We start from the raw sequence: 23551 nt of genomic DNA, 5'->3' as shown, positions 1-23551 counted from the left end.
TTTCTATTCATGTTGCTCTCTGAAAGCAAGAGAGTAGTGATGAGAGCAGGAAGCAGCAGTGCTCCAATAGTTCCAAAGTGGAGGCAAAGGTGGTTTGCAAGAGGGAAGTCTAAGAACAGGAGATGGAAATAATAAGAAATCTGGGCAGGAGAAACAGGGGAGAGAAAATCAGCACAGGAGGGTGAAACAGAGACATAGAAATGAAGAAAAGGGGCAGTGGGGTTCTGGGGATGGCTGCTATGCCCTGGGTAAGATGAAGCTCTGCTTCAGAGCTGATAAGAAGCTTAGGAGTTCTGGGAGGCTGAAACGAGGAAAGTCTTCAAAAGACTGCCTCCTGGGGGATGGGGTGAAGAAGGTGGGGTTGTAAAAAGTACATAAAGCATTTCTTTCAATGAGTGTAATTCTAAAACAGGGCAAGGAGAGAGAGAGAGAGAGAGAGAGAGAGAGAGAGAGAGAGAGAGAGAGAGAGAGAGAGAATATGCTGATTGCACAGTTTTGTAGAAAGAAGCTAAGATGTTCTAAGCTGCCATAACATGCTTTATTCTCCACTAGCACTTTGGGCTAGATCAGCTGACTATCTTCAGGTGATTTCAACTTTCTGATATGAAACGATAGCCACCCAGGCTAAATAACGAGAGCTCACACTGCTGGAATTCATTCAGTAGAAGACCATTCAATGGAAAGCATGCTAGAAAACCAATAAAAACATCTATGCCATCTGTATTAGAGAGTGCTTGGAAAAGGCAGTGGAAATTAAAATCAATAGTCATAACCCAAAAATTAAAAAAACAAGTACAAACTAATATAGTGATCACATACCAAAAGAAAATTGGATCCCCTTTATTAGCAAAGCATAAATTCAGAGGTGGCAACATTACAAAAAATAATAATAAGAAGAAAATCATAGCAGGCAGAAAGAAAAAAAGGAATTTCTCCACAAATATCCCAGCATAGCATATCCTAGGTGGAGGTGAGGGCTCCATGCTACCAGCATAAATAATAAACCATGCATTGGTTGAACTGATATTTAACTGCAGTCTGCAGAAATGTTTGGATTATACCTACTTATAAACAAGCTTATTTTATACAATTGTTACAAAATTAACTTCACCCCATTAACATCACCCTAAGTCATCAGAAACATCCTTTCACTCGATTTACATGGTTACCTCAAAAAGTTAAAAAAAAAAGTTGATTACATTTAAAGATTCTACTCCAACTGCAGTGCTCTTCTGACATTTTGACAGCAAAACTCTTTCCGAATACAAACTGAACTGATTATACGTGTCACTTGTGCTACAGCACATAACTTGGCCAAAACCATGACATAAACTGTGTGAGGAAATCATACTCAGCTAGCATAAGGCTTTAGTCATCTTTAGGCAGGGCAAAGTTACAAAGTAAATAAAAATCTATAACCCCAAATCAGACAGTTGGGACTGTATGATGAAATTGAAATAAAAATTTAAAACAATAATTTGTAAATAAATTTTGACCCGTATTACACTCAAAACAATACAATAGTGCATTATTTGATGTTTACCTCATGTATTTTGTTGTTGTTTTTTTTCCAAAATAAACACTTATTAGAATTTTGATTCTTGCAACACATTTCCAAAAAACGTTGGGACAGTAAAACTTTTACCACTTTGTATTGTTGCCATTTCTTCTGACAAAACAACAGATGTTTAAGGACTGAAGACTCCAAGTGATGGTGTTTCATGAGTTATTTTGTCCCATTCTCTCTGCAAATAGATCTTAAGGTGTACAACAGTACGGGGTCGTCATTGCCATATTTTTCATTTCAAAATTCACCACACATTCTCTATTGGGGACAGAGGGAACAGGCATCCTCTCCTTCCACAGCTATGCCTTTCTAATGTGTACAGAGTGTGGTTTTGCATTGTCTTGCTGAAATATCCCTGGGGAAAAAAAAAGTCATCTTGAAGGCAGCATATGTTGCTCCAAAATCTGAACATTTTCTGCATTAATGCTGCCATCACAGAAATGTAAGTTACCTTTGCCATTGGCACTGACACAACCCCATACCATGACAGACCCTAGCTTTTGGACTTGTTGCTGGGAACACACTGAATGGTCTTTTTATCTTTGGTCCAGAGCACAGGGCATCCATTTCTTACAAAAAAACAAAACTGGAATACTGATTAACCTGACCACAATACATGTTTCCACTGTGTGATGGTCCATCCCAGATGCCTCTGAGCCCAGAGTAGTTGATGGCGATTCTGGAAACAGTTAACAGAAGGCTTCCTTTTTGCACAGTAGCATTTTAACTGGCATTTGTGGATGTAACTCTGTACTGTCGTGCTTGACAAAGGTTTGACAAAGTAATCCTGAGCCCATGTGGTGATATCCGTTATAAATGAATGATGTTTCTGGATGCAGTGCCATCTGAGGGATCAGACATCACAGGTGTTCAGCTTAGGCTTGTGCCCTTGCCCTTTACATACCAAAATTTCTGCAGATTCTTTAAATCATTTAATGATATTATGCGCTGTAGAGGCTGAAATATCCAAATCCCTTGTTATCTTTCTTTGAGGAACAAACTGAAGATCTTCTGCCCATCTTTGCTCCTCAAAGACTAGGCCTTTTCTGGATACTGATTTTGTACCAAATCATGATTACAATCACCTGTTGACATCACCTGTTTCAAATCACATCCTTATTTAATTGTTTTACCTCATTTCTAGCCCTATATTGCCCCATCCCAACTTTTTTTTAGAATATGTTGGGGTCCTGAAATGCAGGAATGGATGGATATTAACAAATGAAATCAAGTTGACCAGATAAACCATGAAATATCTTGGGTTCATACTGTCTGCAATGAAATACAAGTCGAAGTAAATTTAGAAATCACTGCTTTTTTGTGGTTATTTGCATTTTCCATACTGTACCAACTTTTTCTTATTTGGGTTGTAGCGCGACATCATTTTTGGTGAAATATACAAGCAGGTCCATTAATATTTAGACGCTGATAAAGTTATTATTCATCTCATCTCATTATCTCTAGCCGCTTTATCCTTCTACAGGGTTGCAGGCAAGCTGGATCCTATCCCAACTGACTATGGGCGAAAGGCGGGGTACACCCTGGACAAGTCGCCAGGTCATCACAGGGCTGACACATAGACACAGACAACCATTCACACTCACATTCACACAAAGTTATTATTATTGGTCTAATATATTGGGGTTGAAATTAAATAATGAATACTACCTCAAAGTGCAGACTTTCAGCTTTAATTTGACAGTGTTTATTTCCAAATCTGGTGAACAGTGTAGTAATTACAACACTTTTAATATGTGGTTTGCCACAATTTAAGAAACCAAAAGTAACTGGACAAACTAACACTCAGAAAAGAAATCGTAATTTTTAATAAATGGTTGCAAATTCTTTGCAGTTAATGCTTGCTTGAAGTCTGGAACCTACAGACATCATCATATGCTGAATTTCTTCTTGAGTAGTGCTCTGCCAGGCCTTTGCTTCAACTGTCTGTGGTTTCTGTTTGTTATTTGGGTGTTTTGCCTTCAGCATCTGACATGCATGCTCAATTAGATTCAGGTCAGATGAAAACTATTGCAAAACATTCTCCTTCTTTTCCTTACATAAGTCATGATTTGCTTTCAAAGTATACTTGGGGCATTTGGCTGAATATGAGCAGATAATATAGCCCTACACACTACAGAATTAATCCTTTTGCTTTTTGTCAGCAGTCACATCAATAAATAGAAGGGAACCAGTTCTAGCAGCAGTCAGTGGAACTGCCCACACCATAAGATGAAGTAGCATGCTTCAGATCATGAGCAGTTCCTTCCCTTTTCCATACTCCTCTCTTCCCATCATTCTGGTACAAGTTGAACTTTGTCTCATTGGACAGGATGTTGGATGTTGTACAGTCTTTGTCAATTCTTATTCATTATGAAAATATTCATTATTTTATTTCAACTCCAATATAGTCAAGTCTGTTTGTACCGGTATAGTGCTTTTAACAATAGACATTGTCTCAAAGCAGCTTTACAGACTCTGAATGGCCCAAGACATGAGACAATTTTATCCCTAATCTATCCCCAATGAACAAGCCCGTGGCGATGGTGGCAAGGAAAAACTCCCCCAGACGGCACGAGGAAGAAACCTCGAGAGGAACCAGACCCAAAAGGGAACCAATCCTCATCAATATACTGTGGTAGACAGTTAAAATAATAACTTGTCAATGTCTAAATATTTGTGTACCTGTGGTATGATAAAATGAAGTGTCAATATATATTTTATGTAGAAAGCCCAAGTTTTAGCCAAACCTGATTTACAATCAATCAATCAATCAATCAATCAATCAATCAATCAATCAATCAATCAATCAAAAATTGTAGATCGTCACCTTTGTAAATGAAAATTACCTGTGACCAGCCTACACAAAATCAAGGAGTCAGTTACTGAATGTGAGATCAGTGGGAGTGCATATTCAGGTCTTAATTAAAAAAAACAAAAAACAAACAAAAAAAAAATTATATAAAATTTCATTAGCTTTTCCAGAACACACAAAACAACCCCAAGAGCTTCATCCATTTCACACCCTGTAGCTGTGTAGAAAATCAGAGGCGTTTGTACTGAGCCCCTAAACTCATTACTGTCTAAACTGACTTAGTACTACAAGTCATATGGGGAACTAAAGTCACTTACAGTGTGTGTATGTGTTCTGCTTCCCAATTCCTTGGAGTGCGCAGCCCATTTGGCAGGGCAGTCGATTAGAAAATCAACCTCTCTGCTACTGAAAAGAGATGATAAGCAGAGTGAGGGTTTTCACACACTGTCCTGCCACTGATGCCTATCGGCAGGTCTGGAGTAAGGTCAGGAAGATGTAGCACAGAATTAGAAAGTATGCTTTCATAACTACCCCTAAGAGCCTCAAGGTAAAATGTATACAAATTATAATTTCCTCTGAATTTCATAGTTTCAGATATTGTTTTTAATAGTATAAACTGAGGTTCCTGTAAGATTTGAACACGATCACCTTTTCCCATTAGATAAGAGCTAATGAAAAATATTTGGGGAAATGAAAAACAACAGTAATAGTTCAGTTACCCACTCCCATTAATACATAGAAAATAATTAGGATTAAAAAAATGTTCATTTAATTGTCTGATACGAGTGATGAGTAAATGCTTGAAAAAACTTAAAATTCACATTAAAATATAGTGTACTATAAACTAGGGATGCATTAGTACAGATACTGGTTATGTGCCCAATACGGTGATAATTTATTTGTAATTGTACGCAACTTCCTACAATACAAGTAGGATAAAACATCTTATGGTGTTTAAGCAGTACAGATGCATCTCAAAAGATTTGAATATCGTGAAAAGGTTTAATATTTTCCATCAGTTATTTAAGAAAGTAAAAATGTAATATATTCTAGACTCTCTCTCTCATTATCTCTAGCCGCTTTATCCTTCTACAGGGTCGCAGGCAAGCTGGAGCCTATCCCAGCTGACTATGGGCGAAAGGCGGGGTACACCCTGGACAAGTCGCCAGGTCATCACAGGGCTGACACATAGACACAGACAACCATTCACATTCACGGTCAATTTAGAGTCACCAGTTAACCTAACCTGCATGTCTTTGGACTGTGGGGGAAACCGGAGCACCTGGAGGAAACCCACGTAGACACGGGGAGAACATGCAAACTCCACACAGAAAGGCCCTCGCCGGCCCCGGGGCTCGAACCCAGGACCTTCTTGCTGTGAGGCGACAGCGCTAACCACTACACCACCACGCCACCCCTTATTCTAGACTCAGTACATGTAAACTAAAAAGTTTCAAGCATTTTTTTAAATTTTGATAATTATGGCCTACAGTGCAAAAACAAAATTTACAAAACATCTCAAAATATTAGAATATTTCATTTCGAGTTTGAGTAAATGACTATTCTAACAGTACAAATACCATGTATCTCTCAGTCTAGTTCAGTACACACAACAAGAATCATGGGGAAGACTGCTGACTTGACAGTTGTCCAGAAGATGATCATCGACACCCTCCACAAGGAGGGTAAGCCACAGAAGGTTATTGCTGAAAAAGCTGGCTGGAAAAGGTGCACAAGCAACAGGGATGACCACAGTCTTGAGAGGACTGTCAAGAAAAGTCAATTCAAGAACTTGGGAGAGCTTCACAAGGAGTGGACTGAGGCTGGTGTCAGTGCATCAAGAGACACCACACACAGATGTCTTCAGGAAAGGGGCTACAACTGTTGCTTTCCTACTATCAAGCCACTCCTGAACCAGAGACAATGTCAGAAGCATCTTACCTGGGCTAAGGAGAGAAAGAACTGGACTGTTGCTCAGTGGTCCAAAGTCCTCTTTTCAGATTAAAGTAAATTTTACACTTCATTTAGAAATCAAGGTTCTACAGTTGGGCGGCACAGTAGTGTAATGGTTAGCACCATCATCTCACAGCAAGAAGGTTCTGGTTTCGAGCCCAGTGGCCGATGGAGGCCTTTCTGTGTGGAGTTTGCATGTTCTCCCTGTGTCTGCGTGGGTTTCCTCTGGGTGCTCCGGTTTCCCCCACAGTCCAAAGACATGCAGGTTAGGCTAATTGGTGGTTCTAAATTGACCGGAGGTGTGAATGAGTGTGCAAATGGTTGTTTCTATGTGTCAGCCCTGCAATGACCTGGTGACTTGTCCAGGGTGTACCCCACCTCTCGCCCATAGTCAGCTGGGATAAGCTCCAGATTGCCTGTAACCCTGCACAGGATGAGCGGTTATGGAATATGGATGGATGGATCTAGAGTCTGGAAGAAGAGTGGAGAGGCACAGAATCCAAGGTGTTTGATGTCCGGTGTGAAGTTTCCACAGTCTGTAATGATTTGGGGTGCCATGTCAACTGCTGATGTTGGTCCACTATGTTTTATCAAATCCAAAGTCAATGCAGCTGTCTACCAGGAGACTTTACAGCACTTCATGCTTCCATCTGCTGACAAGCTTTATGGAGATGCCGATTTCTTTCTCCAGCAGAACTTAGCACCTACCCACAGTGCCAAAACTACTACCAAATGGTTTGCTGACCATGATATTACTGTGCCAACTCGCCTGACCTGAACCCCATAGAGAATCTGTGGGGTATTGTCAAGAGGAAGATGAGAAACAACCGACCCAAAAATACAGATGAGCTGAAGGCCACTATCAAAGCAACCTAGGCTTCAATAACACCTCAGCAGTGCCACAGACTGATCACCTCCATGCCACACCGCATTGATACAGTAATTCATGGTAAAGGAGCCCCAACCAAGTATTGAGTGTATAAATGAATATACTTTTCAGAAATTGGACATTTCTGTATTGTAAATCCTTTTTTTGATTGATCTTAGGGAATATTCTAATAATTTGAGATACTGGATTTCTGATTTTCATGAGCTATAAGCCATAATCATCAAAATTAAAACAAAAAAGGCTTGAAATATTTCACTTTATGTGTAATTAATGTAGAACATATGAACATTAACCTATTTGAATTATAAAAAATAAAAAAACCTTTTTCACGATATTAAAATTTTCTGAGATGCACCTATATATTTAATAGAGAGCCTGACAGCAGCCAGCCTGAGTGCTCAAAGCAGTGTCAGAAAGCATGGTCAACAAAAATGAGTGTAGGTTGCTCTGTGTGTGTGTGTGTGTGTGTGTGTGTGTGTGTGTGTGTGTGTGTGTGCGCGCGCGCAAGGTATTTTTAAGTGTGGAGCAGTAATGTGAGAGAGCAGGGAAATGTTTGCAGACTGATTCAGCCCTTATTTTAACATTTTTATATCATGGTTAATTTCAAAGAAGAGGTTAAATTTAATTTGATGAAGGAACTGAAGTCTGACAATGAGATATAACTTATTTGCTCTGTAGGTAACCTGCCCTATGCCAGTTGAGGGAATTTTGCATTAATAAATCAGTTCTTACTCAGTGTTGAACAGCACATTTTAAACTTTTATAATATGAAAAGCTGTAGTTTGATTTCAGAGCACTGATGTTCTTTGGAGAGTGGTAATATTTGAATGTGATTTTTTTTAAAGTTAAACAGGGCAAAATGTTTTAGACTTTCAAATGAAAAAAGAAACCAGTCTAAAAACATGTCACAAAACATTCCAAATCTGTTACTGTTGATTAAAAAACAGAATTGAACATGTTTAGCTCTATGATGGAATTGGCTACTTTGCATTGCTTTCACACAATAAATAACCTCATACAAAAATAAATTAGAAACAGAGCTTATTTATAAATCCCAAAGCAAACCAGACACCAAACCTCCAGAGAAATTTAGTGTGAATTTTATAGTGCAGGATCAAAACTCACTTATAAGTACTGAATACATATTGCTTTAAATTTGCAACATCGAGCCTGTTTCATTCATTTCACTCCACTCTCATTCATCACTCTGTCTTTTCACACACCTCCATTCTGTCACAATGGCATGACGTCAGAAATCTCCCTTCACCCATCCCTCATCTTTGTTTCCATCATAGTGATCTCCTGTCTTCATGTGACAAGCCTCTCCATTAGATCTTGTCCTCCGTATATGCGTCTGTTCTACTCTCAGTTATTGACTGGAGGGAACTGAGAGCTCTTGCTCAGGTGTTTCATGGTCTACGTGTACGATCCTGATCCATGAAGGTGAAGAAGAGACACACGGCCGTGGTGACCAGCATGTGCATCGCCTCATAGAGGAGCTTAGGGGAGAAGACACTCCAGATGAAGAGATGGTAGCGCAGTGCAGTGACCAGTACTATGTAGAACACAGCAGGGATGGAGCGCAACAGGGCAAAACAGTAGCTGCTGTGGCTGAGAGAGGCCACACTGAAACACATACACAGAGAGAGAGGGAGGGAGAGAGAGAGAGAGAGAGAGAGAGAGAGGGAGGGAGGGAGAGAATCATACTTTCATAAATACAGCATGTGCATACACATTACAGCCATTATCCAGTTTAACCTCAGGTCAGTGACCCTATTTTCAAACCCAAAGATCTCATTTTCCCATACAATAAACACAATTATCATCATGCTTTTTCACACAATGACAGAACAACTTGTTCACCTTTAACAGCACAATAGCACACACAGAAACGTGACCAACACTTAGACAGCCATTGGATTCACTGTGTGCCCTGAGCTGATTGCATAACTGCAGACTGAAGGTCTACTCCATTATGACTCTGGTGCTGTAAGTGCTGTCTAGCTTTGTAATATAATGATGCATAATCAAACTTGGTCCATATAAACCGCTGAGCCAAAGGAAACATTCTGCATGATGTTCAGCAAGACTGAAATCAATTAATCTCTATACAGTCTTAGGCCCATGTAGAGAAATGTTTTAAAGCAACCCATTCAAAAATAATGAAATGAAATGTTTTCTATAATTAAATCTTCTATAAAGAGTAATAAACTGAACAAAGTCAATATCTGGCATGAGATGCCTTTTTAAAAATGCATCAGCAGTCTCAGGTACAGTTTATACAGTTTTATAAGAATATTGGTTGGTAAGGGTTTTTTTTTTTTAAGCATCTCTGAGAATCTGCCACAGTTCTTATGGAGACTAGGACTGTCACACTTGCTTCTGTTTTTACAGGTAATACCTGACAGCCTTCATTATGTTATTTGTCTGAAAAGTGTTCTATTGCATCATATGCTACCTTCTCTCTTGGCATACAAACATTTTCTTGTAACATTTAATTTTTGTTGGAAAAGTAATGCTTGTAAATCTAAAATTTTTTTTACTGACTTAAATAATAAACATCTAAGAAAAAAATTGTTAGGTGCAAATACTTAGATGTAGAAAGGCGCAAATACTTACATGCTCTGAACTGTATGTGTAAGGATGCTTGATACTGATACGAGTATGAGCCATGCTCATTTACTAGAACTTAGGTGATGTACTACTCAAGACCGGTCTTCATCTCAAAACCGGTCTCAAGACCACTTTTTGAAGGTTTCGATCTCATCTTGGAATCAATTGTATTTTTAATCTTTCTTGTCTTGGTCTCAGACATGGAGGACTCTGGACTTTATTTCAAGACCAGTCAAGACCACAACAGTGGAGCTTTCACTAAATTGTCTGTGCATTTTCTTATTTATTTGTTAGCATCATTCCTGTGACTGGATGTAAAACTTCTTACTTCAAATGCAACCAATAATGTGACTTATTGCAAATTTGAAAATTTTCTTCCTGTTAACAGTTGTCACCCCTCCCCGCCCTCCTTCACACCTACTGGTCTGGTGCTGATCTTGACTCGGTCTCATCTTGCTTTTGTCTTGGTCTAACCTCTCAATGTCTCAGTCTTGCCTCAGTCTTGATACACCCTTGTCTTGGTCATGACTTGGTCTCGGCTTACTGTAGGTGGTCTTGACTACAACACTACTAGAACTCAATGATAAAAAATAGACTCCAATATCAACACCCTATACTACATTATATTAAGTGATGTAAGCCTAATGTATTTTCACTGTTTCTCTATTTAACAAATGACACAAAATGACAGTGAGTTGGGTGTACTTCATGGGTAATGATATAAATTTATTCAAAGCAGACTGCAAACCATGCTCTGTAAAAATATCAAAGAAGGGCTACTACAGTATCTTCCTCAATATAACCTGATAAAACACCTGTATGACATTTAAACAATAGCATTATTATAGTGCACAGAGCAATATCTGCAAGTGATAATTTAAAATGAGCGCAAGGTGCCGTGAATTACACACACACAAAGCTATTTTCAAATGCCAGGCAGTGAAGTGAGTGTGCAGAGAAACTGTTGGGTGTGAGAGCATTTCAGTAGTGTTAACACCGAGTACTGATGAAACACACATGCTTTCAGCGTCCTGCTTGCAGGTCAATGTGCAAATCATGTCTATGATGTAACTTCTTAAACATAAAACTCAATATTGCTCGCAGCACACAGCAGGAACCAACTTTGCCGCAAACACTAGCTAGGCATAAAAAATGTCTAAAGGTAATGCCATGGGAGCAAAAATAACAGCCAGTATATTGTTCCTGAAGATCAGCAAGTATGGGTGACTGAAAACAAAAAAACTGTGATACAATGAAATCAGTGAAATATACTTAATTTATGGATGTATATAAGTGCTTTTCAGAACTGAAACAAAACCTGCTTTTCTCCAGTGCAACCCTACTTGATCCAAGGTCATCGTCTTCTCGTATGTCAGCTACACACAGTCCAATTAAGCAAGGCTCTAGCCAACTGTTTACTGCAGATTTGCTAGCTAGCTCAGGAGAGCTACCCAGGGTGGACGTCAAGGACGTAGAGCAGTTCCGACCCAACCATTCACACACATTCACACCAATGGGTAATTTAGAGTAGCTAGTAAACCTAACCATTGGATGTCTTTGGACAATGGGGGAAACTAGACCACCTGGAGGAAACCCACACAGACACAGGGAGAACATGCAAATTCCACACAGAAAGGCTCCTGTTGGCCGGGAGGTTCTTCGAACCTGGAAACTTCTTGCTGTGAGGTGACAACGCTGACCACTGCACCACTGTGCCACCCCACTTGATCCAAGGTAACTAATGTAGCTTGCTAATGTACTTCATTTCACTTTTCATGGGTACTATTAAAACCAATGAAACAAACAACTATATACAATGTTTAGTGATGTCCCAGATAGATTAATACTAAGCAGGTTACTGTCAATATCGGTATTGCTATCGATGAGTTCCAACCCTCCCCCCCCACCCCCCTCACCATCCTCATATTTGAAAAAAAATAAAAATTGCTACCAGTGCATCCCTATACAGGTGTAATGGATGTTTAATGTTCCCTTTAATGAGGCTAAATGTACAGAGATTCAATGTTATTTCTGACGCTGACCAATAAGCAACACTACAGAGGGGTATTCAATGTTTTCATGAAATATTACCGATCCCGACTACATATCAAGTAGTAAAATTAAATATGGACATAAAGTGAAGAGTGATAAAATATTTTGGTCACTCTAAGACAGAGCGAGTTTAGATATAGGTGCCTCAGCATTTTGCTTTTGTGTTAGCGCAAGTGAAGTGAAGAAGGAAAAGGTGTGAGAGAAAGGCGGATGGCTTAATTGATGTTAGCAGTTTATCAATAATGCAGACATTTAATACAATTCCATCAAGATGGAATCAATACCCACATCAAAACACAACTATATTTTTTGTAATAATTCATTCACGGACCTCAGTTCACTGTTGATGTAAGATCTTGCAGTGCTTAATTAGCCCATTGCACAGCCTGCAACACTGCTAGATTCCCAGATTGTAGTTCCTCGTCTTGACTGTCGCTTTTGAATTTTTGCCATCAACACCCCACAGTTCTGCCTGCAACAATTTGTGTCAAACTGTCTGACAGATCCCACTTTTTATTCTTTTAGCATTATGCAAGTTTTCTTTTACTTCAGTCCTGTCCTCCCTGACCCTCTGCTACGTAGCTTTCAAGGCATTTACAATTCTAATATACAACTCCCAGACACTGAGGTTCTGGATTATTCGCAGCCTTCAATACCCATAACACAGTACACCTGTTGGTAGCGAATTGAAAATGTGCTCCAACAAGGCCATTTTATAAATCTCAGCACGTCTCTCTGACTCTCTTCTAGCAGTCAGTGAAAACTTTACTCACAAATCTAGGGTGGGTTGTCCTCTGGGAGTTGAGAAAGTAAAGCATTTAAATCAAAGGGTATTTCCAGCATTCAGACTGTGTGTGTGAGAGAGAATGAGGATGCTAGTATATAATGCACAAGAATAAAGGTGTGTGTTAGATTAAGTCAGAATTTCATCTCACCGGAAAGAGGGTGCACGAGACAGAGAGAGAGAGAGTGAGTGAGTGTGTGTGTGTGTGGGGGGGGGGGGGGGGGTGCATAGACCAGTTGCTGCAGTGGTAGTAGAAATAACAGTGAGATAAAGAGATGCAGACAGACAGTAGACTAAAGAAACCAAGCTAAATGTACTTCGAATATATTTCAGACAAAATAAATCCAGCTTTACAGTCAAGCAGACTATTTCGGGGAAAGAGAAGTTTAAAAAAAAAACTTCTTTTACTTTAATGCACTGTGAATACTTTGATATCATTTTGCATGAAGTGCACAAACTGTGTGAGTTCCCATTCATCTAGTATAAAGTCAGATCAGCAGCACATGCCAGCTCCAAGATGCTGATCCAGACTCATTTTCAGATGCTACTATGGCTGGAGTTGATGAAGACAGAAAAATCCGCCAGACACGGCTGTAGACATTGCATCCTCCATCCATCATTAAGCTTTAAGAAGCTTCTGCACTATGTTGTGCGCTCTCAGTTGCAGAATCAACAATTTCAGCTGAACTGAAAACTTATCCGTACGAAAGAATTTTAAGAATTGGTAGATCCTTAAATAGTCTGTGAAGGTTCTCAGTCATCCAAGTCATCGTAAACTGTAGGTGCTAAAGAAGGCAACTGGACTTGCTTGAAAAGAGTTCAAGTAAGTCCAGTTGCCTCCTTTAGCACCTACGATCCTTAAAAGTAAAAGTACCTTGAAGTAAAGGTAATATGATAGTGAAATTTATTGATTTGAACATTTATTGCACCGATTTATTTACTTTTGTTTTGACATTAACAGTGTAGCCTAAAAACAAGCGAAGATGGAAATTTGTACATTTGTAGCTTGTGCATGACTGTTAACTGAAGTGTTTTTCTTTGCCGCATTCTCATCTCATTGCATTATCTCTAGCCGCTTTATCCTGTTCTACAGGGTCGCAGGCAAGCTGGAGCCTATCCCAGCTGACTACGGGCGAAAGGCGGGGTACACCCTGGACAAGTCGCCAGGTCATCACAGGGCTGACACATAGACACAGACAACCATTCACACTCACATTCACACCTATGGTCACTTTAGAGTCGCCAGTTAACCTAACCTGCATGTCTTTGGACTGTGGGGGAAACCGGAGCACCCGGAGGAAACCCACACGGACATGGGGAGAACATGCAAACTCTGCACAGAAAGGCCCTCGCCGGCCACGGGGCTCGAACCCGGACCTTCTTGCTGTGAGGCGACAGCGCTAACCACTACACCACCGTGCTGCCCCCCTGCCGCATTCTTTGCTGTACAAATAAAATAGCCTAAAAACTGAAAAATTCTGCAACAGGTTGTTTAACTATTGAAAAGACGATGAATTGACTACTTTCTTGAAGTACTGGCTCTAGTAATGAAGTGCTGAATCTGTCATAATAAGAACAGCATAATGCACACTCAGGTGTTTTATTTGTAGAATGCAAATTTATGTTTTAACAAAGTGTTAATCATCTGAGCAAGGTTTTAATGCCTGGTGAACCAAAAGACAATACAGAAGATGAGATATCTACCAACTGGGGCGCATCTAATACTAAAGAAACTGAGCAGTTAGGACAGCAAAGCATTTATAAACAATGGAACACAACTCAATATATCTGTCCATCTAACATCAAAACCTTTCAAATGCTTGAGTTGCTGGTCTGGCCAAACACACTCCTGCATCATTAAACTTTCACACAAACCTCCTGTCATATAGTAGAACATTCCGAGTGCTGAATGCTCCATATCCTTATTCATAGACATCCAGTTTTAAACCAGTGTAAAGCTGTTCATTCCAGTGATATGAGAGATCAGATTATGGGCTTGTGAATTTCAATTTAGTACTCTGATACTCATTATTAATCATTACACATTATCCACTCCACTATCTATCTAACAACCAAATGACACTTCCAACACCAGCAATGAAGCTAATGTCTCCATATTACTGCTGCTTTTCATGTTCTGCTAACTGTCATGAAAAATAATGTCTGCACTACGATTGATTCATATCATATAATGAGGTAATAATCTACAATTAAATATCAGTGATGCATGTAAGAGCCGGAGAGAGGGACAGCAAATTATTAAACATTTTAGTATGTCGTTTCTTCTTCTTGTCACTGACGTGTATAAATTGTGGAAATGAAAATCCCCCCCCCAAAAAAAAAGACCAGCTTGGGAGAATTCTGAATAGTCTTTCCTAAGATGGGTTGTTAAGCACATTTTTATGTAATGTTCACCTAACTCATGAGAGGTTTATCCGTGGAATCTCTGACAAATCCCAGAAGTTAATTCTCAAAACAGCACAATTGTTAAAGAAAGAGAAACAAAGTTGTAGGACAACCCCCAGGCTGTATTATGCTATTAGGATTAGTATATGCATATACATTTATATTAATGTAGAGTCTACAGTAATATGTACAGTGGTGCTTGAAAGTTTGTGAACCCTTCATAATTTTCTATATTTCTGCATAAATATGACCTAAAACATCATCAGATTTTCACACAAGTCCTAAAAGTAGATAAAGAGAACCCAGTTAAATAAATGAGACAAACATATTATACTTGGTCATTTACAACCCCAATTCCAAAAAAGTTGGGACAAAGTACAAATTGTAAATAAAAACGGAATGCAATGATGTGGAAGTTTCAAAATTCCATATTTTATTCAGAATAGAACATAGATGACATAGCAAATGTTTAAACTGAGAAAATGTATCATTTAAAGAGAAAAATTAGGTGATTTTAAATTTCATGACAACAACACATCTCAAAAAAGTTGGGACAAGGCCATGTTTACCACTGTGAGACATCCCCTTTTCTCTTTACAACAGTCTGTAAACGTCTGGGGACTGAGGAGACAAGTTGCTCAAGTTTAGGGATAGGAATGTTAACCCATTCTTGTCTAATGTAGGATTCTAGTTGCTCAACTGTCTTAGGTCTTTTTTGTCGTATCTTCCATTTTATGATGCGCCAAATGTTTTCTATGGGTGAAAGATCTGGACTGCAGGCTGGCCAGTTCAGTACCCAGACCCTTCTTCTACGCAGCCATGATGCTGTAATTGATGCAGTATGTGGTTTAGCATTGTCATGTTGGAAAATGTAAGGTCTTCCCTGAAAGAGACGTCGTCTGGATGGGAGCATATGTTGCTCTAGAACCTGGATATACCTTTCAGCATTGATGGTGTCTTTCCAGATGTGTAAGCTGCCCATGCCACACGCACTAATGCAACCCCATACCATCAGAGATGCAGGCTTCTGAACTGAGCGCTGATAACAACTTGGGTCGTCCTTCTCCTCTTTAGTCCGAATGACACGGTGTCCCTGATTTCCATAAAGAACTTCAAATTTTGATTTGTCTGACCACAGAACAGTTTTCCACTTTGCCACAATGCATTTTAAATAAGCCTTGGCCCAGAGAAGACGTCTGCGCTTCTTGATCATGTTTAGATACGGCTTCTTCTTTGAACTATAGAGTTTTAGCTGGCAACGGCGGATGGCACGGTGAATTGTGTTCATAGATAATATTCTCTGGAAATATTCCTGAGCCCATTTTGTGATTTCCAATACAGAAGCATGCCTGTATGTGATGCAGTGCCGTCTAAGGGTCCGAAGATCATGGGCACCCAGTATGGTTTTCCGGCTTTGACCCTTACGCACAGAGATTCTTCCAGATTCTCTGAATCTTTTGATGATATTATGCACTGTAGATGATGATATGTTCAAACTCTTTGCAATTTTACACTGTCTAACTCCTTTCTGATATTGCGCCACTATTTGTCGGCGCAGAATTAGGGGGATTGGTGATCCTCTTCCCATCTTTACTTCTGAGAGCCGCTGCCACTCCAAGATGCTCTTTTTATACCCAGTCATGTTAATGACCTATTGCCAATTGACCTAATGAGTTGCAGTTTGGTCCTCCAGCTGTTCCTTTTTTGTACCTTTAACTTTTCCAGCCTCTTATTGCCCCTGTCCCAGCTTTTTTGAGATGTGTTGCTGTCATGAAATTTCAAATGAGCCAATATTTGGCATGAAATTTCAAAATCTCTCACTTTCGACATTTGATATGTTGTCTATGTTCTATTGTGAATAGAATATCAGTTTTTGAGATTTGTAAATTATTGCATTCCGTTTTTATTTACAATTTGTACTTTGTCCCAACTTTTTTGGAATCGGGGTTGTATTTATTGAGGAAAATGATCCAATATTACATATCTCTGAGTGGCAAAAGTATGTGAACCTTTGCTTTCAGTATCTGGTGTGACCCTCTTGTGCAGCAATAACTGCAACTAAACGTTTCTGGTAACTGTTGATCAGTCCTGCACACCGGCTTGGAGGAATTTTAGCCTATTCCTCCATACAGAACAGCTTCAACTCTGATACTACCACCACCATGTTTCACAGATGGGATAAGGTTCTTCTGCTGGAATGCAGTGTTTTCCTTTCTCCAAACATAACGCTTCTCATTTAAACCAAAAAGTTCCATTTTGGTGTCATCCGTCCACAAAACATTTTTCCAGCAGCCTTCTGGCTTGTCCACATGATCTTTAGCAAACTGCAGATGAGCAGCAATGTTCTTTTTGCAGAGCAGTGGCTTTCTCCTTGCAACTCTGCCATGCAAACCATTGTTGTTCAGTGTTCTCCTGATGGTGGACTCATGAACATTAGCCAATGTGAGAGAGGCCTTCAGTTGCTTTGAAGTTATGCTGGGGTCCTTTGTGACCTTGCTGACTATTACATGCCTTGCTCTCGGAGTGATCTTTGTTGGTCGACCACTCCTGAGGAGGGTAACAATGGTCTTGAATTTCCTCCACTTGTACACAATCTGTCTGACTGTGGATTGGTGGAGTCCAAACTCTTTAGAGATGGTTTTGTAACCTTTTCCAGCCTGATGAGCATCAACAATGCTTTTTCTGAGGTCCTCAGAAATCTCCTTTGTTCATGCAATGATATACTTCCACAAACATGTGTTGTGAAGATCAGACTTTGATAGATCCCTGTTCTTTAAATAAAACAGGATGCTCACTCGCACCTGATTGTCATCCCATTGATTGAAAACACCTGACTAATTTCACCTTCAAATTAACTGCTAATCCTAGAGGTTCACATACTTTTGCCACTCACAGATATGTAATATTGGATCATTTTCCTCAATAAATAAATGACCAAGTATAATATTTTTGCCTCATTTGTTTAACTGGAGTTCCCTTTGTCTGCTTTTAGGACTTGTGTGAAAATCTGATGATGTTTTAGGTCATATTTATGCAGAAATATAGAAAATTCTAAAGGGTTCACAAACTTTCAAGCACCACTGTCATTGTTTCTATAGTAACAAATAATTCAGAGGGACTTTGTGGTGTTCTGTTTAACAATAGCCAGTTTAAAAAAAATATTCAATGGGATCATTGATATGGTGATACTTGGAGATATTTATTCAGCATTTTTGGAAGGAGCGCCCAGTGTCAGGGTTTGTAACAATCAGAGGTAATGTTGTTCCTTCTTTTTGCCATGATAAAAGTCTTAAGGATAGTGCTTTACAGTTAAGACCTTGTTACATAAATTACTGAGCATAAAAAAAATCATCGTTTTGTTAAATGTATGATACATAGTATACCTGTAGATAAAAAAAAATCATCAAGTAGCTAGTATTTTATTACTTTAATAGCTTTTTAAAAACTGAATTAAATGACTAATACTATGATACTCGGATATGTGTGTTCTATAATCTAAAGTAGTTTTAGTTTTTAGTTTTCCCCTCCTAGAACTGCCACCTTATTGTGGTGGAGGGGTTTGTGTGCTTGAATGATCCTAGGAGCTATGTTGTCGGGGGCATTATGCCCCTGTTAGGGTTTCCCAAGGCAGACAGGTCCTAGGTGACAGGCCAGACCAAGAGCAGTTCACCAAAAAACCCCTATGGAGAAAAAATCCAGGACCGTGACGTCGCCCGGTAGGACGCAGCCGGGGCCCCACCCTGGAGCCAGGCCCGGGGTTGGGGCTCGTATGCGAGCGCTTGGTGGCCGGGCCTTTGCCCATGGGGCCCGGCCGGGCTCAGCCCGAAGAGGCGACGTGGGCCCGACCTCCTGTGGGTTCACCACCCACAGAGGTAGCAGTAGGGGTTTGGTGCAGTGTGGATTGGGTGGCAGTCGAAGGCAGGGGCCTCGACGACCTGATCCCCGGACACAGCGGCTGGCTGTTGGGACATGGAATGTCACTTCGCTGGGGGGGAAGGAGCCTGAGCTTGTGCGGGAGGTTGAGAGGTACCGGCTAGAGATAGTCGGGCTCACCTCCACGCACAGCTTGGGCTCTGGAACCCAGCTCCTCGAGAGGGGCTGGACTTTCCACTTCTCTGGAGTCGCCCGTGGTGAGCGGCGGCGGGCTGGTGTGGGCTTCCTTATAGCTCCCCAGCTCAGCCACCATGTGTTGGAGTTTACCCCAGTGAACGAGAGGGTCGCCTCTCTGCGCCTTCGGATTGGGGAGAGGGCTCTTGCTGTTGTTTGTGCCTACGGGCCAAATAGCAGTATAGAGTATCCGGCCTTCTTGGAGTCCCTGGGGGAGGTACTGAGGGGTGCTCAGACTGGGGACTCCATTGTGCTACTGGGGGACTTCAATGCTCATGTGGGCGATGACAGTGACACCTGGAGGGGCGTGGTTGGGAGGAACGGCCTCCCCGATCTGAACCCGAGTGGTGTTTTGTTATTGGACTTCTGTGCTAGTCACAGTTTGTCCATAACGAACACCATGTTCGAGCATAGGGGTGTCCATAAGTGCACGTGGCACCAGGACACCTTAGGTCGGAGGTCGATGATCGACTTTGTAGTCGTGTCATCTGATCTCCGACCCTATGTCTTGGACACTCGGGTGAAGAGAGGGGCTGAGTTGTCAACTGATCACCACCTGGTGGTGAGTTGGATCCGCTGGCGGAGGAGGAAGCTGGACAGACCTGGCAGGCCCAAACGTATGGTGAGGGTCTGCTGGGAACGTCTGGCCGAGCACTCTGTTGGGGAGGTCTTTAACTCCCACCTCCGGGAGAGCTTTTCCCAGCTTCCGAGGGAGGCGGGGGACATTGAGTCTGAGTGGACCATGTTCTCTACCTCCATTGTGGACGCAGCTGTTCGGAGCTGTGGCCGCAAGGTCTCCGGTGCCTGTCGTGGCGGCAATCCCCGAACCCGGTGGTGGACACCGGAAGTAAGGGATGCCGTCAAGCTGAAGAAGGAGTCCTATCGGGCCATGTTGACCTCCGGGACTCCTGAGGCAGCCGACGGGTATCGGCAGGCCAGGCGTGCTGCAGCTCGGGCAGTTGCAGAGGCAAAAACTTGGAACTGGGAGGAGTTCGGGGAGGCCATGGAGAAGGACTATCGGTCGGCCTCGAAGAAATTCTGGCAAACCGTCCGGCGCCTCAGGAGGGGGAAGCAGTACTCTGCCAACACTGTTTACAGTGCGGGTGGGGAGCTGTTGACCTCGACTGGGGACATTGTCGGGCGGTGGAAGGAATACTTTGAGGATCTCCTCAATCCCACCGTCATGTCTTCCACTGAGGAGACTGAGGCTGATGACTCAGAGGTGGACTCGTCCATTACCCAAGCCGAAGTCACTGAGGTGGTTTGCAAGCTCCTCGGTGGCAAGGCACCGGGGGTGGATGAGATCCGCCCTGAGTATCTCAAGTCTCTGGATGTTGTGGGGCTGTCTTGGTTGACACACCTCTGCAACATCGCGTGGCGGTCGGGGACAGTGCCTCTGGAGTGGCAGACTGGGGTGGTGGTCCCTCTTTTTAAGAAAGGGGACCGGAGAGTGTGCTCCAATTATAGGGGAATCACACTTCTCAGCCTCCCAGGGAAAGTTTACTCCAGGGTACTGGAGAGGAGAATTCGACCAATAGTCAAACCTCGGATCCAGGAGGAACAATGCGGTTTTCGTCCTGGTCGCGGAACACTGGACCAGCTCTATACCCTTCATAGGGTGCTCGAGGGTTCATGGGAGTTTGCCCAACCAGTCCACATGTGCTTTGTGGATCTGGAGAAGGCATTCGACCATGTCCCCCGTGGTATTCTGTGGGGGGTGCTTCGGGAGTATGGGGTTCGGGGCTCTTTGCTAAGGGCTGTCCGGTCCCTGTACGAACGGAGCAGGAGTCTGGTTCGCATTGCCGGCAGTAAGTCAGACCTGTTCCCGGTGCATGTTGGACTCCGTCAGGGCTGCCCTTTGTCACCGGTTCTGTTCATAATTTTTATGGACAGAATTTCTAGGCGCAGCCAGGGGCCGAAAGGAATCCTGTTTGGGAACCACAGGATTTCATCTCTGCTTTTTGCGGATGATGTTGTCCTGTTGGCTTCTTCAAACCAGGACCTTCAGCATGCACTGGGGCGGTTTGCAGTCGAGTGTGAAGCGGCTGGGATGAGAATCAGCACCTCCAAGTCCGAGGCCATGGTTCTCGACCGGAAAAGGGTGGCTTGCCCTCTCCAGGTTGGTGGAGAAGTCCTGCCTCAAGTGGAGGAGTTTAAGTATCTCGGGATCTTGTTCACGAGTGAGGGAAGGATGGAGCGTGAGATCGACAGGCGGATCGGTGCAGCCTCCGCAGTGATGCGGTCGCTTTACCGGTCCGTCGTGGTGAAGAAGGAGCTGAGCCAAAAGGCGAAGCTCTCAATTTACCGGTCGATCTACGTTCCGACTCTCACCTATGGTCATGAGCTTTGGGTAATGACAGAAAGAACAAGATCGCGGATACAAGCGGCTGAAATGAGTTTCCTTCGCAGGGTGGCTGGGCGCTCCCTTAGAGATAGGGTGAGAAGCACAGTCACTCGGGAGGAGCTCGGAGTAGAGCCGCTGCTCCTCCACATCGAGAGGAACCAGCTGAGGTGGCTCGGGCATCTTTTTCGGATGCCTCCTGGACGCCTCCCTGGGGAGGTGTTCCAGGCATGTCCCCCCGGGAGGAGGCCCCGGGGAAGACCCAGGACACGCTGGAGGGACTATGTCTCTCGGCTGGCCTGGGAACGCCTCGGTGTTCTTCCCGAGGAGCTGGCCGAGGTGTCTGGGGAGAGGGAAGTTTGGGCTTCCATGCTTAGACTGCTGCCTCCGCGACCCGGTCCTGGATAAGCGGAAGAAGACGAGACGAGACGAGTTTTAGTTTTCACTTACTAGCTTAAAAGCATTTAACAAGTTTTCAGTAAGTCAAATTGTGTCCCACATTCTAAAGACAAAATCATTTTATGTCTTTGGTAGCAAAAAAGTTTGAATACCAACAGGCCTATATATGTTACATCCACAAAATCAAAGCCACTAAAGCTGAAATTACAATTGTCTTATCTCTGATAAAAAATAACATTGTAGGCCATTAAGAAAGCACCATTGGAATTTTAATTTCAAACATTAATACTGAAATGTCAAAGTCCCTCTCACGCCAGAATCTGGTCTTCCCAGGCAGTCTCCTGTCCTGGTACTAACAAACTGTTTAATGGGTGCAGCGCCGATTTCTGTTTCGATAGCCCTTGGCCTCTTGCCTATACAGCTAGGGTTACAGTGGGGGGACTAGTCCTCTGGTAACCACGAGAGTTTGACTTCCCCACTCACAACTGTATTGCAGTGTGCCTTGCCAGATGGTAGTAGGTACCACTTTTATGATGGTCTTTGGTATGACCCGACTGCGAGTAGAACTCGTGATCTCCCGGTCGAGAGGCGGACATGCTAACCACTAGGCCAACTCACAGTCAATATTTAAATGTATATGAATACTATAATCTGAGACATTGGTATAGTTGTATTAGTGCCTTCAGAAGTCTGCAGAAGTCACTTGAAGCCACCAGAGCCTACAGGTATAACATGTGGCTATTTACACAAATAAGATATGAACTATATGATCAATTCATGCTCAGTTGTTTGCATAAAGAGGGCATTTTATACTTTATTATTAATCATGCATTTTCACTCAACATATCCACAATTAGAATAGAGTAGAATAGAATGCCTTTATTGTCACTGCACAAATGTATAATGAAATTTAGTTCATCAAAGGAGAGCAAAGTCGCTGCGTACGTGCGCGCCACCACTTTTGGGCACTTCAGCCCAAGGCCATCCTACATTAACCTAACTGCATGTCTTTGAACAAATTACAAACCAATACAAGTGTTTATGAATAAAGTCTAATTCATATTGAATAAGCCATTTACAGATGTCTAATTAGGGCTTTATTAAACAAAGAACAAGACATGAATTCCCACTTAATGTGTGTTCCTTACAATAAAGTGTTACTTTTTCTGTATTATTAACTTCAAGAGAAATTGTGGGAATGACTATTGTGGATGTTCGACAATATTACATTTATTTAAATATAGTTTAATTAATAAAAATGTAAAATCACTGGCAATCACTATGGTATAATTGGAATAACAGACTTTGGAACATGCTTTAATAAGAATCAACTTCAGGGTAGTAATGGCCCACCCCGTCACACAGCAATTATTTTCCTATAACAGGAACTCATGCCCCCTCAAATTTTATTCCCTATTTAATGCACTTTTATTAATAATTAAAAGGATTTAACAACAGAAAATAATCAGACTTATTACTTCACTCTTTAATTATGCTTTCAGCTGTTTTACCAAATGTTTATTAATGTACATGGATTATAGAATGTTACCAATAATGCTAATATTTGCAGAATACAAATCTCCAAATAAAGATGCTATTAATCAGAGGTGAACAGAAGCCAAGATGAT

The 23551-nt window shown here is 41.7% G+C and overlaps 1 protein-coding gene across 10 annotated transcripts in view; it reads right to left on the bottom strand.

The window, feature by feature from the left end:
- The window catches only part of pigg (phosphatidylinositol glycan anchor biosynthesis class G), a 427330-nt gene that overhangs the window by 29636 nt on the left and 374143 nt on the right, over window positions 1-23551 (bottom strand). For 4 of the 10 annotated variants that reach the window (XM_060927883.1, XM_060927886.1, XM_060927885.1 and 1 more), the window contains one exon: window positions 8250-8847. In XM_060927883.1, the coding sequence (XP_060783866.1) occupies window positions 8631-8847 (217 nt within the window). In that variant the 3' untranslated portion in view covers window positions 8250-8630. Of the gene's footprint in view, window positions 1-825; window positions 4785-8249; window positions 8848-23551 lie in introns of those variants that run through there. The other 6 variants (XR_009655235.1, XR_009655238.1, XR_009655237.1 and 3 more) reach the window with 4 other exon arrangements.

Source organism: Neoarius graeffei, chromosome 8, assembly GCF_027579695.1.
Source record: "Neoarius graeffei isolate fNeoGra1 chromosome 8, fNeoGra1.pri, whole genome shotgun sequence".
Taxonomy (NCBI): Eukaryota; Metazoa; Chordata; class Actinopteri; order Siluriformes; family Ariidae; genus Neoarius; species Neoarius graeffei.
Note: the sequence above shows the minus strand (reverse complement) of the source record. Positions and strands in the feature narration are given on the sequence as shown.